The 19,237-nt window shown below is 32.5% G+C and overlaps 1 protein-coding gene across 2 annotated transcripts in view; it reads left to right on the top strand.

Moving 5' to 3' along the window:
- The first annotated feature begins 3,705 nt into the window (after positions 1-3,705).
- Positions 3,706-19,237, top strand: part of futsch — a 166,239-nt gene continuing 150,707 nt past the window's right edge. For both annotated transcript variants that reach the window (XM_070110671.1, XM_070110670.1), the window contains exon 1: positions 3,706-5,776. In XM_070110671.1, coding sequence (XP_069966772.1) covers positions 5,233-5,776 — 544 coding nt within the window. In that variant the 5' untranslated portion in view covers positions 3,706-5,232. The remainder of the gene's footprint in view (positions 5,777-19,237) is intronic.

The raw sequence follows: 19,237 nt of genomic DNA, 5'->3' as shown, positions 1-19,237 counted from the left end.
TTAAACTGAAATGATCCCAGAATAATTGAAAAATTAACTTCTCGAGCAACGGGTAGGTTAAACTATTAGTAGTGTTCAGATTTAGAATTATTAACATATTTTTGTCGATAACATCCTTCACGAGCTAATCAAGCTATGTTTGAATTACAACTTCGAAGTTGTGAGTATAATCTAACGTGAGATCATTAGAGAATAGTTTCATTCTTATATTCGTCTCATGCCAATGACAATAAAAATATTAATAAATGGTTTTAGCTCCTAAGCGGCTAGGCACTTATTGGAGGTATTTTGCGATACAAATAAGTCGGGACCGTTTGAGGAAAAAAATAAATATATTTAAGACTTCAAAATGTGCTGAAGATGAAAGTTATTCAGAAAGATTTGTTAGCAGATAAATCTATTCACGGGAGCTAACGACTCAACATGAAAAGAAAGCATACGAATACTTTTTTGAAGTACTGTACCCGATTTCATACACAACTACACGTTTTTTGGCATTGTTTTCTTAAAGCACATACATCTTTTGTTAGTCATGTAAGTCATATGTAACTTCTCAGCAGATTATTTATTCACTCGCCCGCTTTTGTCTGCATCCAGCAGCGTCTTTATTCCCACTTCTTGTTACATTTACATGTCGTTGTTTGCTGATAGTGCTATTTATAACTTTTACTTCAATTTAATTGCGAAATTTTATGGAAACATACATAATTCTAGTTTTTTCGTTTAGCACGAAGCCGCGCCATAAATACGACGACGTTCCAGCTATTTTTAGTAATGTCTACGCAGCATTAGCACTGAGGGAAGTAAAGTTTTTGACAGGTCATACAGAGAGGAGTGGTAGTTGGTGGAGGAGGGTAGCGGACAATTTTGTGTTATAAAATAAATTTGTTTACGGAAAAATTAAGTGTTTCAAAATCTTTAGTGGAAAAAGAGTTTATTGAGTGCATTTTAAAGAAACTTCTATTAAAAAGATACTTTTAGACTTAGTGTAAGTCGAAATATGTCTTCATTCTGAATATTATATGAGAACAAATTCTGAACTTCGGATGATGAGATTCGATAGCTTTAGCTCTTTTTCGTTAGATGCAATACTCATATTAATATACTTATTCCCTTTGACTTATAAGTATACTTGGAGCTAGATATAAAGTTTTATCTTCACTTGTTCCAACTAATTAGGATTCTTAACCTTAGAGTCGTCTCAATCAATACTGAAAGAGTATGCAGACTATGAAACTCTACAGTTAATGTATATAACAGGTAGAAATAAAGACAGTTCTTTTGTTTTAGACACTTGGGCTTTAGAATACAAAATTGAATTAATCACCTACCACAACATTTTTTTCTGCCAAGCACCCTGTCTGAAAATATTATTTCCATATTCATAAAAAGCGTTGATATCATTTCAATATTTGGGAATTTTCTACGCACTATTAATATTGTGCTTAACGACTACTTTTCCTGCAAATCATTTAATCTTATCGTCCTATTACACTACGTTGTGGCATTATGACTATGCATATAAAACGCATAAAATTTGCTGACAAATTTTATGATGCTGTATTTTCATTTAAATGACACTTTTTCCGTCATTTGCTAAATATTTCGTATGCATACAATGACAAAGGTTATTAAAAACGCAGTGAGCGTAAACGGGGTAAAACAATAAAAACAACGAGCTTGTTTACCCGGCGACCAAACCAAGGAAATTCTCAGCATAATATCACTGCGCTATGTTTCTACAAGTATGATTTTTTGTTGTTATTTTTTGTGTTTTTGGCACTACGGTTTCCGCTCATTATTGTTAACTGCTTTGCTGCTGGTCATAATGTTAACTTAGTTAACTTACACTTGCCGCTAAAAGTTTCCCTCCAAACGCTTTGTTGTCGACAGCTACACACCCTTTGTGTGTATTTTCCCATTTGGCTTCTATGCTTTCGGTTATTTGCTTAGTTGATGAGTGATCGTTTGTACTAAGTCGACAAATAGTGTAGATACGGAGGTAAATACGCGTATGTTGCCTTTTGTTAACTTTAAATAATGGTGGTTATTGTAAACATTGTTGTTATTGTAGTTTTTCCAAAAGTGGTGAAGGCGAGAGTCGAGCTTGAATAAACAAAACAAAAATTCATTTTAATAATTTCTCTGAATATTCTAGTTGGAGTAGTTAGAGCAGAGTTTTAGTCAGAACATAAAAATGGGTTCCTTCCAGAGATTTTCAGTAGGGGTTTTAAGACTTTAAATTCTATATTCTTCGATTCTTACTCACTAAATCAATTAATTTTTGTTCTGAAAAACGAACAGAAATCGCACTCAGAGGCTCCTCTCTTACGATATTTTCTTTACATAAGTATTTACAAATATTGAAAAACTATACCCAGATTTTCTATTCTATTTAACCTAAACGTTAACGCTAAGGAAATTGTCGCTCTAAATTGTCTTGAGGGCTGTTCAGAGGGTACCTTAATTGAGTCAATTAGTAAGTTTCCTAGACTACTGCCTATAGAAAAAATTAGTTAATTGAGTCAATTATAGGGATGAATTTCAACTTATTCAGAAGTCACACAATTGCTTACGCAAACATATTGAGTCAACACACTACACTGATACTAACGAGGATAATTAATTATCTACACTAATACTAAAAGTTGAAATTTTTTAAGTATTTCAATTAATCAGGTGTCAATATTGAAACAATTGAAACAAGTAGCTGTTAATTAACAATTAAAAATTAATTTACACTTAATGTAAATGTAGTAGTAAATTGCAAATTGTTTACATAAATATTAATAATTGAAACATTGTTAATTGAGTCAATTAGGCCAGTTAGATCTAGTCAGATATCACCTTATTTAAGACAATTAATAAATTATTTACAAAACATTAATATTTGAAAAACTGTTAATTGAAATATTTAAGAGAATGTCTCCAACGCCCATAACGCTAAAGTGCGAATGGGTTTTAACTCTTTGGTAATCTGAAACTAAAAATATAGTGTAAAAAAGGCATGTAGGGATAGTGAAGGAAAAGATGACACGTTATCTATATTTATTTTTGATCTATACAACTTAGGTATATTACATAATTTTTTATGTAATCTATTAAGAAATGGGAAAAATAAAACCTAAGCAATCTTCTATAAAATATTTAGAACTTAAAAGTTGTTAAATTTTTTGTTGGTATGGTTATGGTAACGGTATTAAATAATAGTTAGTACTAAAATATTGTTATATACTTGTTATTTCCATAATCTACTATTTTAACAAGAAAATCACATAACTCAAAATTTTACATTTTGGATTCGCGTACATTTTTTTCACGAAAAGTAGTTTTTAAAAAATAAAAACAATTTTAATCTCCAAAAAATGTAAAATCAAAATACAGAAGGTGTCCCATAAATTATTTTTTTTTTCAATGGACAGAAACTGAAAGTTTCTAAAAAATGACCTTAAAAACAGGGTGTGTCAATTTTTGTTTTTAATTTCTAGATCTTAATGAAATGATTAAAAGATAATATAAAATACTTTTTTTTAAATTCCAAACTTGGATGAAGTCATTAAAAGCTAATAAAATATATAGCTACACCCTGTATTATATTAAATTTATATTTCTGCAGTAACCCGAATATTTTTATTTACTTTAATTATTTTATTAATCATACATACTCTTATTAATATATTTTATTTTATTTTTTTCCAGATTTTACGACTCTTGGTGAACTACAGAAGCCAGCAGCTGGTTAATAAAACAAAAAAGGTTTAATTTAAAAATCATAAACCCTTCGGTCAAACTGCACGCTAAATATTAAAAAAAAGGAATTTAAATACAGTTATTAATGAAATATATCAACAAAAATCATTAAAGTATTTACAAGTCCGCAGCAAAGCAAAGCAAAACTAGAAAAAATAAAGAAATATAAAATAAATTAAAGAAAATAAAAAATACTATACAGCGCCAACTACAACAACGCTAGCCACAAAAAAAAATACGAAAAAAATTTATTGAAGGAAAAAAAAAAGAATTTTGAAAAGTTATTATTGCATTATTAAAGTTTTAAAGCTTGTGAAACACCTTGTATAACAGTCAAAATAAATATTAGTTACAAAAACAGCTAATATATAATATAATTTACTTGTAAAGTTGCATTTGCAACTGTGTGCAACGAAAACCAAACAACAACAAAAAACTTCACTTTCAAAAACTCTTTTCAATATAAAAAACACCAACACAAACGAACACATAAGCAACAAAAGTGCTAAATAGAATTTGCAACTCACGCGCTTTTCCAATTTCCATTTATAAACGTTAAGCAGTATTGCTGCACATAAATAATAACAACAAACAGCGCGAGCAACAACTGCATAGACAAAGTGGAGTCGCGCGCCTCAACTCGCAGGCGACTACATAACAAACTGTAAATAAAACAACAAGAATTAAAAAATTTAGTGCAGAAAATTTTGCGCGCACTGCTAGAATTTCTAGACGAAACGTTGCGGTTGTGCACGAACATCAGTTGGTCAACGACGGCGCTTGCCACAAGTGACTCGCAGTAGACGCCGCAAGGCCGCAAGAACTGTTTGTGAAGAGAAGCAGTGAAGAAGCGAGAAGTAAATAATTGAGAAAATATTTGAAAACTGTTTACGAATGGATTTTTTTTATAAAATTTTTAAGCATTTCTGTGAATGTGATATAGTGCGTTCATGAACCCGCAAACTAGCCAAGACACATACCAGTTAAAGTAAAACGCCCCCTATAAAACCAAAAGCTAAGAAAGAAAAGACTGATTTTGAATTGAAACTTCCAAGAAGTACTCAAATCAAAGAAAACTTGTATAAGTTGAGTGTTGAGCATAGTGTCGAGATAAAGCTGTAAAATCGTAGAATTGTGTGGTTTTCAAAACGACAACAATTCACGTTGTGTGTATTTCGAGCAGATTCCTGTTAAACAGTATCATAAAAAAGTGACGAAATTGAAAGGAAAAAAGAAGAAACTCTAAACTAAATTCTGAAAAGCTAAAACAGACTAAAGCAAAAACTACAGGGATACAAACCAAACCGGCAAAACCAAAATTTTGAAATTGAACTCAGTGATTTGCAAACACCTTTGAAATCACCGCTGCGCTGCTGCTGTAGTGTCACAACTGTAAAACCGTAACGCCAACGAATACCAAAAAAAATCCAACGAAAACCCGAAAACCGATTCTAGCGCGCCACCCACGAGACGCCACAAACCATGGCCAACGGCAACGGCAACAATGCCAGCGTCGCCGCAACTAATGGCGAAGGCAACGGCTTGGCAACTAATGGCGGCACAACTACAACTACGACTAATGGTACTGGCGCAACGGTGGCCGAGCACTTGAATGGCAGTGGCACTGAGAGCGTCGTAAATACCAACACCGCCGCAGCAGCGGATGCTTTGGCAGCTGTTGGCGCAGCAGCTGGAACTGGCGATGCAACAGATGATGGTGTGGCTGGTGATGGTGGCGGTGTTGGTGGTGGCGTTGTTGGTTTGGGCGGCGCCGCTTCCACCTCATCTATGGGCGGCGATGATGCTGGCACCGATGCGGGCGCCAGCTCATTGCCACCGTCCGAAGAGGCGGGCGGTCGTCCACCACTCGATACCGCTTGCTCTGATGGCGGTGGCGGTCCATCGAGTTTGGGCGGTGGTATGGTTGGGCCACCAAGTCCACTAACCGGTTGTTATTTGCTGATCGTGCTGGGTGAGCCACATTCGGAGGATCATAAGGATAATATATTGCAGCATTTGTTAAAGGGTAAGTACGTTGCTTATCTAAACCTATATATAATATTCGATATGATTTCTTCTATCGAAGTGGGCTCAAGTCAGCGAAGAAAGTGTCTCAAGCTGACAAAACTTTCTGTCTTGCTGATATAGTAATCGGTTATTCTGGTGAAAGAGATCCGAGCTAATTGTAGTTTAAACTCTTCTCTTTCCGAGATTCTTAGATATAAAGGTTTTAAGATGAATGAATAAATCTCCATAATGAAAATTTGTATTATTTTGAGATTAGCTGACTCGAAACCTTAAAACCTTTGTACTAGATCCCCGTATTTCCTAAATAGTTGCAAACGTAACTGGCCGAGTTATATACTGAAAGGGAATTAATTTACTGTACTTAAAGTCGTCAAATCAGTAGACCTTGGGAGGTAATGTTCTACTAGAAGACTATGCCGTAACTAATTATTAAGACACCTCCAGTTAATCTGTTTCTTTCGTGTTTGCCGAAACATTAAAATGGACCTCTGGAATTAACAAAATATACCGCTGTATATATTATATTCCTCTGACATTAAGAATTCTAAAAAATCACATTTTCAAACCACAACTCAATAAACTCACAGTGATGCTTCATCGCATTTCGATTAGCAAGTCACTTTTTTTTATATGATTGCAAAAAGTCTGTAAAGCATGCAATCATGTCAGTTTTTATGACTAAGCCAATATAATGGTAAGACGCGCATAATTTTCTTTACGCTATTTTCTAATTGCATTTTTATTGTTATTGCTTCTATTTTTTCTGCAATTAATGTATGTATGAAAAAAAATGAAAAGGAGTAAGATTAGAGACAGGAAATTGGAGCAATAGCAAAAGATTTTTTGTATAATTTAGTTCAAGTAGGCAGTAGCATAAGCTGGAGAAAATTAAGCGATTTTTGGAAAATACGTATAAGATATTTGAGTTGCTGTATACTCAGCTATACTAACAAAATGTTTAAAATTTAGTACTTATACTTGAATTCTCATAAACAGTTGTTTTAAAAAATTTGTTGAATGTTTAGTTAAGCAGTTGAATATGGAAAATATATTTTATTTGAGGATTTGACTGCAAATATTAAATAAAGATCTACTTTTTGGGTGAAAAATTATGTCAAATTCATGATATTTTTAAGTATACAGCAGCTGAATGCGTTGCTGAATTGTTGATTGCAGTTACTTTAGTTAATTTTTATAATATTTTTTAATCAGTGATTGAATTTTTGGTAAATCACTTCATAAGTGTGTAAAGGTAGTTCAGTAAAGACTAATTAGTAAATGTTTAATGCCAAGAGCCTTCCTGTATTGCTGACTTGCTATTTATATGCTTGTTTCTATTATGAATAATAAGATAATAACTGAAATAAACGAAACTAAATACGTTTTCTTCTTACAACGACATTTATTGACAATATAACTTAGCACAACTTAGCTGAACCGTTATTTCGATCGCGATGTCATTGAGATTACTTTTTTAAAAACCATTCGAAATTACAAGTTTTTGCTTGCTGAAAGCGTAATTATTTAAATTTATGTCTGACAGTATATAATTTTAGGCTTAATAACCTGCTGAATAATGTTTTTATTAGATGTTATGAGCAATTTTAAAATAATTCTTTAATAATAAAACATATTAATTTAAATAGGCAGCTCAATACGTCTCTAGTGTGATTAAGTGAAGTTAAATAGGAATTTTGAATTAGCTAACGAAAAAGTAGGCTTCAGAATTTGCTGAATAGCTGAATTCCAACATACCAAGTCTGTTATATTAAACTTTTCTGTGCTTAATAAATGTTTTACTCTTTGTATGAGCTCATTTTCTATCAGCGCAAATTTACAAAATTACCTTACATAGAGATGTATGTATTTATAAAGTTTGAAATAGGCAGCTGAATCTGTTCGTGTTATTAGCTGAATAGATGATAAATAACTGACATGGAGAGATTTTTAATTATAATATGATAAACTGTAGAAAAATAAGGTATTCAAATTTGCTGAATGGCTGAATTACTGTCTACAACATTTAAAAATCTTCCAGTTAGATTACTTGAATATGTAAATGTTCTATTATATGTGTGTTCTTAACAGGAAAACTAAAAAAAATTAAAAATTTAACTGGTAGCGCAATGAGCGTGTGCTTTGTCAGCTGAATAGCTATTATGAGAAAAATTTTAATTATAGCTAGCTACAAAGTCAAATCATTTTGTCTACTTTAATATTGACTTTTAGCAATACGATTTCGGCTTAACAAATATTTTACTTTTTTTATAAAATTTGTTTTCTGATATATCAAGAATTCAATCTAGCCGAATGTGCTAATTTTGTGAGCTGAATAGCTGGCCGAAGACAGTACTTAATTATAAATGTGGTTAGTTACTCAAAAATTAGTTATCATCCTTTTAATGAATAGCTGAATTATTACAAACTTTTTAACATCTCTTTATGGTGCATACTGCTGACTCACTGACTTATCCATATACAAGTACTACTAGTAGCTTCTACATGCATCTTCCTTATTATTATTAGTCTGGCAAGCCGTTATCTGTTTGCGCTACATTTTATCTTGTCGATACATATGTCAGTGGCACTTCTTCTTTTCAAAATAACACCTCATCTTCCGGCTTCACTAGCCTAATTCTGCAGCGCTAATCTACCTGTCCATACAATAACAGAGTTTTTTTAATCAATTCTTGCTACCTACACACAAACACACAAACTCATCTTCTCTTATGTTCTGCTCTTGCTCTTCACGTTGCGCGCACGCGATGCCAATTATTCAAGCGTTAAAAGTTTCTAGTAAAGTCAATGCATTGCAGTCAGCCAGTTGGTCAGCGCGGCCGTTAGCCAATTAGACACTTCAGTTAGTCAGCCAGCTGTTCAGCGCGCTTACAGACCGAGGTACATACATACCTACGGCTGAGTTGTGGATTCTTTTGATTGCTTTTTTATATAATTTTATGCTTTCAATTTATATTTATTTTTCTTCTTATTTACTTATTTTCTGCTCTTCTTCTTACTACATACTTAGACTCATGTCTGACTTGCAATTGGTTTAACAAGTTGTAATGGATTCTTTTGTTGGATAATTGTGCAGCTGCTTACGAGTTAATAACACTTTTGTTTATTTCTTTTGGCAAACTTTTATGTGTGTTTGTAATTTGTCGGTAAATTGATGTTGTAAATTTTTGGCTTGAAAGCATTAAGCATAAAATGTGTGGTTTCTAGTGTTAATTGCAAAATGAGACGTCGTAAAAGGAATTTGAACAATATTGCTCTTGACCAGTGGCAAAGTAAAGAAAAGTAGTGTTAAAAAGTTAGAGATGCGAAAACACATATATGTAGTTTTACACTGCTTTACAAAGATAGTTAAATATTTCTATATGTATATAATGTATATAATAAATAGTAGGATTTTAAATTGAAATTTTTGTATAACTAAAAAAATGTTAATAATTTAAAATTATATAATTTGTGTAAGTTTTTTGATTCACTTTATTAAATTTAATTTATTTTTTATTAAGTTTTTATTTCATTCTTTTTATTTGAATTGAATTTAATTTAACTTGATTTAGTTTAATTTAATTTTGTTTTACTTTCTTATATAAGATTTTAGTTAATTAAATTTAATTTTATTATTTATTATATTTTATTTTATTTTGTTTTACTTTATTTTATTTTATTTTAATTTATTTAATTTAATTGTATTTTTTATCACATTTTATTTAATTAAATTTTTTTTTCATTTTCTATTTGTTAAAATATTTTTGGTTCTTTTTGTAAAAGCTTAGCTAAACATGCAAACTCGCAATTAAATTTTACGATTTTATTTGTTTCACAAAACCGATTTTGTAAAATTTCAAAAACTTTTTTAACTACTAGATTTAAGTAAATTTTTGCGAAATGTGTGCATATTTTACTAGAATTGCAAAATAAATATTTCGTGATTTCAAAATTTTTGGAAAGTAAATGTTAGCATTAAATAAGTAAGGAAAGTCTAAGTTCGGGTGTAATCGAACGTTTTATACTCTCGCAATGTAAAGTGGTATACATGATTAAAAGTAGGAAGTATTGCATCCATAATTTAAAATCACAGACAAAAAGATACGCTATTATTAGAAAGAGATTCTTTCGAAATTTCATTTGTTTTTAGATTTTAATATCACTAGACTCAATTGAGAAAAATTGAGAAAAACTTAATATTGTAGTATATATTTGAATTACATGTTTTGTATGTAAGTCCCAAAAAGTCGTGATCCTGAAAAATATTCAAGTTTTAATTAAAAAATTGAACGGTTTAATATCTAATAAAATAATTAGGAAAACTATGTTAGTAAAAACTCGTTACTAAGTGTTATTTGATTTATTTTAAATTAATGTCACGAATATTAATATTTTAAATAAAAATTGTTTATTAAATTTAATGATGTGTAGTTTGATATATATTAGGATTTTCTAACTTTACTTAATCAATAATAAATCATTTATTTTGCTATTACATAATCGTTTGCACTAAAGAGTAAATTTTCTGGTTCCGAACCGATTCAAAATTTCAGGATTCCGAAACTAGTTTCAATTGAGAAAAAGATAAAAGTGTATGCTTTTTCTTAAAAGAAAAGCGCCGGGATCCTGAAAAAATTTAAGTTTTCTGTAAAAAATTGCACTTTTTATATTTACTAATAATAGTAAATAAATTGTTACTAGTCCCAAAATGTCGGGATCCCGACATAAGTTCGAGTTCTAAGCGAATAATTGCACGTTTTGATATTTAATAAAATAGGCGGAAATGAAAATTATTTATAAGAGGAAATTCGTTAATAAGCGATTTAATATATTTTTTAAATTATATAATTTTTTTTTTTTAATTACAATAATAACAATTTATTTATTTAGTTGCTCTTAGTTAATCGTTTATACTAAAAAGTAATAAATGTAATTTTTTATGTTGAATATTTCATCTGATATTTACCAAAACTAATTTTTCACCTACCACCCTTCCATCCCACCAGCTGCGAAATTGAATTCTTACTTTCAGCAGAAATTTGAATACAAATTGAGTTTTGTGAATTTAAATTTCACGCAAGTCAGCACTGCAGTTGCACCGGTGCCGCTGGTGATAAAGTTTTCAGTCACCCTATACAGAGATACATATGTAATTATGTATGTATGTATTTATGCATGTGTGAGTGCGAGAGTCCCACCAATGTACTCGATATTGCACATTCATAACCGCGAACCCGTTGAAAACCAAAACCGGCATCCATATTATTAACGATTGACCCACACGATTGCTTTTGGTTTTCCCTTTTCTCTTCTACCTACTTCTTTTTTGGGCCACTGCGTGCTTACTTACGCATCGAACTTAAACATTGGCGCAAAAGTTCAACAATGAAATTGAATTTTCCAACATAATTTTCATGCACACATGCACAAACATATATATATATAGTCTATTTGGCTAGTGTGTGAAGGCACTGTGTGGCACAAAGTGACATTAAAAATTCATGTGGCAACCGGAGGCACATTGGCATAAATTTCACTCGGTCGCTTATCAGTGGCAGCGCTGTTTGCTGTTGTTGTATGCCGCATGTTGCGTGCTTTGGCTCCTGTGTGCTGCCCTCCTGCGTTATTGGGCAATTTGTGTGTGTGTGCGTAAATTTATGCAGAGGCGGTTGTCTGCGAATTTGTGACTTCATTGTGCTTTTATTTGCCGCATATCTACGGAGCTTTTAAAAAATTCACGTAAAATTGTCAGTGCAGATTGGCAGCGTCGTGGGGAGATGTGTGCGGCCTATCAGTGCAGAGCCATGAAAATTATTAGCTTGAAGTCTCTATGGGAAAAAGTTTTCAACTTTTTTGGGGAGTTTACGTAACAAGTCTATAAGAAAAGATAAAATACGAGAATATAACCTTAAAAAGAAAATAATAAAAAATAATTTAAATAAGAAAAAAATAGACACAGAAGACGAACATAACCTCAAAAGAAAAAATGAGAAAGCCATAACCTCACACAAAACGAACCTAAAAACTTCATATCCTCAAAAGTACCTAAACCAAGAACCGACAAAAGCCAGCAGAAATTACCTAAAATTACCGATGTGTCCTGCCAGAAATAAGTACAACAACAAAAAGTTTGCAAGCGTAAAAAATTGCCAATTTTCAGGCACTTATCCGTACCAGTCGTTATAAGTTTTGCAAACGAAACAAAAGAGCTTCTGCCAACGATTTACATGCCATGCTTTTGGCAGGCACATTCTTCGTTTTCATTTAAATTTCTTTCATTTCGCTGCTGATTAGTTGGATTTTTACGCGCGAATTGCATGTTGCGGCGGCACAATGCGCACGGAGCATGCTCTTTTATGTTTCGGTTGCACGAGAGCTTTTCGGTCGGTAATCTGTAGGCATGGCACCAGCACATATATTCGGATAATCGACTAAATATTATATGAAGAAAGAACTTATTTGTTGGGTTGAATATTGAATTCCTTCAGGCTGAGAGGCCTTAAATTACACAAAAGAAGGCAACATATAACAAATTAGTGCCACTTAAGTAATGCTAGTATATAGTATATCTACCCAAATGATTTAATCGAATTTCAAGACTTCCTACATAATCCCGTTTAATCGAAGCACTATTATCCTTTTTCTTCTCTTGTCACTCTTTCAATTATTAGTATTAAAAAAAAATCATTTTTACGCAAATTAACTAATGTCTTCAATTCTTTATGGTGCCATCTTCCACCATAACCAACTAGAAGAATAGCCTCGAAGCTTTTAAGCGCAGCCTCAAGCTTTTTAGATCGTCCTCAAGGACTTGTACTACCTTATGCCACCTATTTATGCTTTCACCTCGACAATTCTGCAAACCTTCGTCAAAAGCTTTAAACTCTTTTACTGATTTTAACCTTTAGTTAGTTCTAGAATAAGCTTTATTTGAGAGCATTTATATGTGGGATTTCCGTATGTGTCATTAAATTGAAATAAATAACAGAAAATTTCTCTTTTTATACTCTCGTAACCTGTTGCTACAGAGTATAATAGTTTTGTTCACCTAACGGTTGTTTGTATCATCTAAAACTAATCGAGTTAGATATAGGGTTATATATATATAAATGATCAGGATGAAGAGACGAGTTGAAATCCGGGTGACTGTCTGTCCGTCCGTCCGTCCGTGCAAGCTCTAACTTGAGTAAAAATTGAGATATCTTTATGAAACTTGGTAGACATGTTTCTTGGTACCGTGAGACGGTTGGTATTGCAGATGAGCGTAATCGGACCACTGCCACGCCCACAAAACGCCATTAATCAAAAACAAATAACTTGCCATAACTAAGCTCCGCAATAAGATACAAGACTGTTATTTGGTACACAGGATCACATTAGGGAGGGGCATCTGCAGTTAAAACTTTTTTTTTAAAAGTGGGCGTGGTCCCGCCTCTTATAGGTTTAGTGTGCATATCTCCTAAGCCGCTAATGCTATAATAACAAACTTCACTAGAAGCAAATGTTTTTAGCACTTCTATTGACGGTGTGAAAATAGTTGAAATCGGGTGGCAACTCCACCCACTCCCCATATAACGGTACTGTTAAAAACTACTAAAAGCGCGATAAATCAAGCACTAAACACGCCAAAAACATTAAATTTTATCTCTGAGATGGTATAAGATGACTTTATAGGAACCGCGTTCAAAATTAGTCAGTGGGCGTGGCACAGCCCACTTTTAAGTGAAAACCCATATCTTGAGATCTGCTCAACCGATTTCAACCAAATTCGGTGCATAAAGTTCTTTTCATGTTTCTATGTCATAGTACGAAATGGGCGAAATCGGACTACAACCACGCTTACTTCCCATGTAACACCATTTTCAATTCCATCTGATTCTTTCACTTTCCACTATGCAAATCAGGTAACAATGATTATATCGGGGTAAAACTTTGCGTGAATAATGCAATTAAAGTATGCCACCTTGCGGCCAAAAATTGTCTAAGTCGAACCAAAACTGTTCAAACCCCTAAGTACTAAATATGTGGACCCCAGTGCCTATAGTTGACCTTCTACCGAAAATATCAGTCAATCCTCAAAGAAATCTCAAACGAGTATACCATTTGACTTTGCGAGAGTATAAAATGTTCGTTTACATCCGAACTTAGCCCTTCTTTACTTGTTATATATGCTTTTTAATATAGATATATAGCTTTATTAAACTCCCACATAGCTTTAACTTTTAGTGTTACTTAGACCTAGAAAACTCTACTATTGGACATAAATTTGCTAAAGTTCCTTAAAAGTTAAAGTTCTTTATTCTTGAGTTTGTAGAGCTCTAGTATTATATACAAGCTCTAAAAACCTTCCACAGAGCTTTTAATACTCTATTAATCCTGTTTTTATCGTCCCTGATGTAAAAAACTTTGTACATTTCCACACAGCTTTTATTATGCTATGCTTCGATTGTTCCTAATGTGCAAAGCTCTATAAATCTTCCATAAACCTATTGATATTTCTACTTCAAGTAGCGTCTAATGCGACAGCTCGAGATCCCAAATAATTTAATGCAGATTTCAGATTTGGCAGTTTTATATCTACGAACAGTTACCGAACTGTAGAGAACAGGACAACATAGAAGCTCATGAACAGAATGAAAAGCTTTAGTCAACAAATTTTAAAGGGCCAAGATTTGAATCCTGAAAAACAACTGCTTGTGACTTTTGAAGGGCTTGATTACTATACTAACAAATGATATTCAAATTAGTGAGTGCTTTTCAAGTAATATGCTCGGCTAAAGAAAGATATTTCTCTTGCTTTCAAAGCAATTGTACAGTTATTTTTCTTCAGTAACGTAGCCGTTATTTATATAACGTTTACTTTCATGATTAATATTATATAATCACTTACATATTTCCTCAATGTTCGGGAAAGCTTGTTAAGATTGGCCAATGAAGCTTTTTCAATTACTAAAATCACATGCAAGTGTTTATATCATAATTGCTCACAAAAGAGAAAGTAGTAGAATAATTAGAACTAAGGAGTTTAGTGAGTAGACTATAATTCAAATAAAAACTCTTAAAAGCTTTATAGGGCGAAATATGATACAAAGAAAGTAAACAAAGGAGCTTTGGTGAACCATATATTATATATATCAACGAGTTTATCTAAACTCTGGGCAGACAAAAGCTTTGTGTAATTCAAAAAGTTTCAATTTGAACTATAAGTGGTGCAGATATTGCGCTAACTCTACTTCAGATAAAAATTTCATTCAACAAAAATTTATTAACTGAAATTGAACCTAATAAAATTTGATTATTGGAATATGTAATCTATTTTTGAGTCTTAATTGTTACTTGAACAATATAATACAATTCAATTAGTTTAGATTGCCAACCTTAAATCAACTTCCATTTAATAAAATATTAAAATTGACTTAACTACCACAAATTTCCATTAATTCAATTGGATTTCGATGCAAGAGTTGTTGGCAATAATATTTTCAATGCAAATAACCACAACTCAACGCCGCTGCCTGCGTAAATCATTACTGAATTTTGTATAAAATAATAAAAGAAAAAAACTGTAATTATGCCTTACATGAACGCAAACATTTGAGCTTGTATGTCAACAAATTTAATTAAAAGCCAACTATGAAAATTGCAACATCAGCCAGTAAGTATGCTACAGTTTGATACTAGCCTAACCGCACGCTTGTTAAAGCAATCACTGCACTTAACCGAAAACGTTGTCGGTGCGGCGACCAGCAACAACCACAACAAACAATTCAGCGTAAGCAAAAACCAAAATAAGCAAAATGTGGCAGCAGCAGCCTAAATTGCTGCAACCAAAATGGCAAACTTTCCACGGACGTCTACCGCATGAGCACGTAAATTAATTTCATTGCTGCTCTCTGCTGCAGCTACAAATTCAAACATATTTATGCGCATCAAATGCATGCTGCCAGACGCGCCTTATATATGCGCCTAAAAGTAGGCTATTCGGCGCATAATTCATGCGGCTATACTTGCTGTTGCTGCTGTTTTTGCTGTGGTTGTTGTCATAGCTCAAAGTGGCTGTCGCTTAAATGACGAGTGCAATGTTCGGCTGCGTTGAGCATGTGATGAATGGCATGTGGCACCTAAAAGTATGCAAACTTTTTCAACATTTATGCGTTCTTTTTTTTCGTTGGTAATAGACTGGCAAATGATTGAGTTGCTGTTGAGTTTACAGGCCAGACCGCAAAAAGGGGAGCACAAAATTAAAACAGCAGCAAAAAATTAGCGCTCATGTGCACCTAAATGTATGCAATGTTTGCTTCTTGATTGATCAACTGACGTCTCGCTCCACTTTGTTGATTGACTGCTGACGTGCGTTTGCCGCTGCTGCTCACTTTTAAATTTTTTCACCTTTCTGTTTCCTACTTCAGTTTTTTGTTTGTTGCCAATTCGTTTTTGTTTGTGTTTGTCTAACACAATTCCGTGCTTGCTCGCACACATGCATTGAAAAATTCAACAGCCAATTTTACAAATATAAGGATACATTTGTATGTTTGTAGTTTCGTGCGCAATTGAAGTTTTTACTGTATTTGCCATTAAAATTGTTTAGAAAAAATGAAAAATTTTTTTCTGAGCTCAATTCGGTTTAATAAAGTTTGTGGTAAAGTGTTGGTTAAAGCTCGAAAATATATAACTGTGTGTGAGAGTTTCTAAATTTAAAATTTATAATCTATTAAAAATTACTATTTTACAGGCAAGCTATAGTTTCAAGGAAAACATTTTTTATTCTTGTAACATTTAGTTAAATATAGTAATTTAGTACAGATGTGGCAACTGTAGATCTTGTAAAATTTATTTGAGATCAATATATTTACACTAACTTGTTTTTAGTACAAGGTATAGAAAATAAAGCTTAATTTAATATAGTTATTTAGTAAAATATGGCAACTCGAATTCAAATTAAGTTTATTTTTTAACATTTTGGTAACAATAAGCATATACATGTTTGCTTCCTTCAACGTATATTAATAATTTATTAGGTTTTGTGAAAATATGGCATTTTTATTTTGCATTTTATGAAAAATTATTTATACATATATCAATGTTATAATAATAGTAATATGATTACTAATAAAAAATAAAAAAATATGTATGTATACTTTACATTAAATATTTATTACGAAATATGTGGCAACTCAAATTTTTTATACATAATTTTACATAAAATATATTGACATTTATTTATTTTCAACGTTTAATTTTAATTATATATTATTTTTGTGTGGGAAAAGGTGGCAACTCCGCTCTGAGTTTTCAGCGCCAAAAGGTATTTTGAAACAGTTTGTAAGAATATAATTAAAATAGATTACCTAATGAAATATTATCACCTTTAAAATGTTTTATAAGCATACTTGCAGGCGCTTTGCCATGTTTTTGTTATTACTAGCCCTTTAATAATTTATCACTATTGATAAATATGACAAAAAGGCACCACATTCCTTTTCAACTACATTTCTATTTATATTAATGAGACAACAGCTTTTGCGGTATCTAAAATTCCCAGACAATTGCGTGACAATTGACCGCGGCCCAAGCGTTTTTAGCAAACAAACCGACGAGACTAACAGGTAGACAAAACTGAAGAGCGAGGTTGAGGATGGATATAATTATAAGAAAGGTTTGTGAAGTGAAATCTAGCTGGTAAAGGGGGGGATGTAATAATAATGGACTAACAAAATATTTGATATATTATATACAAATGTAGGAATTCATATGTGTTTGCATATATATTTCAAAAATTTGTCTTTCCTTGAGCTTATAACACAATTAATAATTGCCAAGCGTCGGTTTTCGACTGACCATTTGAATTTCGAACGACGCAATTAGTGTTCGTATATTACACACACTCACACAACAATATATACACATCTATATCTGTATCACATGTTTGTATTGCATTTTGGGCATACGTGTGTTGCGGCTGATTCTTTGGGCTTTGGCGCAGCGAAGCATGAAAAATGTCTACTCAGCCTGGCTGGCGGCCAGCAATTGTTATGGATTTTTGCTGTTGTTATTTTCAAACGTGGCTTTGCTTGGGAAAGCATCAAACGTGACTAACATTGGCAATCGCATTGTGCGTTGCGTGCGTGAGTGGCGTTGCAAGTGGCTTATATGATTAATGATAGCATACTTTGGGGCGCGTGAATTATTGTTTGCTTATGGCGCACCTTTTTCGAAAGGGGTCAATACTTAAAGTGAAATTATATAGCAGTACTCCGTAAAAAATATATAGTTTAATTTATTTATATTTTGAAAGGGGTTTGTGCTAATATTGACAAAAGAAATGGTAGAAAAGCTTTTTTTAAATAGTAAAGCATAGTTTTAGGCGAAGTTTATTTACTACTGATTTTAATGGAGATGCTCTTTGCAGAAAAAAACACTGGACGTTGACAGAGCCATGCAATAGAGTTTTATACTTTTTAAGCTAATTATTTCAATGTCGCGGTATGGCGATTTTGAGAGAAAATCCAAAAGAATTAGCTCGATGCTCACAAGTGGATATGGAGAACAAATGCATTTTTCTAAGCTTCTGTTCGTCTTTAGATAATTAGGTATTAAGCTTTAATGCATTGTCAGGTGTATGGAGAGATTTCGGTATTTTGTCATCGAAATCACTATTATAGGTACCCGAATGGATATCACTGCTAACCATTAGGAAGTAGAGAGAGAGGGAGAAAATAAGGAAGAAAGAGAAAAATGAAAAAGGTAAAGGAAATGGGAAGAGTTAGAAAGATAGCGAAAGAATGTGAGTGAGAGAAAGAAAGAGGTCGAAAAAATGAGATAGAGATAGAGAGAGCGAGATAGAGATAGAGAAAAAGGAAGAAAGAAAAAAAGATAAGGACGAAAAAAACAGCGAAAGAGTGTGAGAAAGAGAAAAAAGAGGTAGAATAAAGGAGATAGAAAGATACCATATAAATGACTTGCATAGCTGATCTGGTATTATACCTAAGGTTTTTTATGGATCTTGCCTGAAACCCAAATTGAAGCAAAATCCAACTTCCATTATTTAGTGCAAAATAAATTGATTCGACGCAGAATATTTAGTTTGGCCATCGTTTGAGGTTCAGAATAACTATATTTTTGGTTAAACTCAAGCCTTAATATATATAAACTGCTAAACTTTTTGAATAGGAATAACAAGGCACAGGATAAAGTTAGTCATAGGTTAAACATCCATCTCAAAAAACAACTTTTTGAACTGGATCCATTTTACCCAAAGCTGCTGTTATTAGAGCTAACTAAAACTATAAGTAAATCGACAGAGAGTACTTTAAAGGAGATGGGAAAATTGGAAGCAATTAATGTAGATGTTGGTTAGTATAACTCATCGATTTATAAAAGTTCATAAGCTGTCGTTTCATGTAATAGAAAGGAGCGATATTTGTGGAAAGTTCCCTGTCGGTACTATACCACCGGGTCA

This window comes from Bactrocera oleae, chromosome 5 (assembly GCF_042242935.1).
Source record: "Bactrocera oleae isolate idBacOlea1 chromosome 5, idBacOlea1, whole genome shotgun sequence".
Taxonomy (NCBI): domain Eukaryota; kingdom Metazoa; phylum Arthropoda; class Insecta; order Diptera; family Tephritidae; genus Bactrocera; species Bactrocera oleae.
The sequence above is the reverse complement of the archived record's forward strand: the minus strand, read 5'-3'. Positions and strand labels throughout refer to the sequence as shown.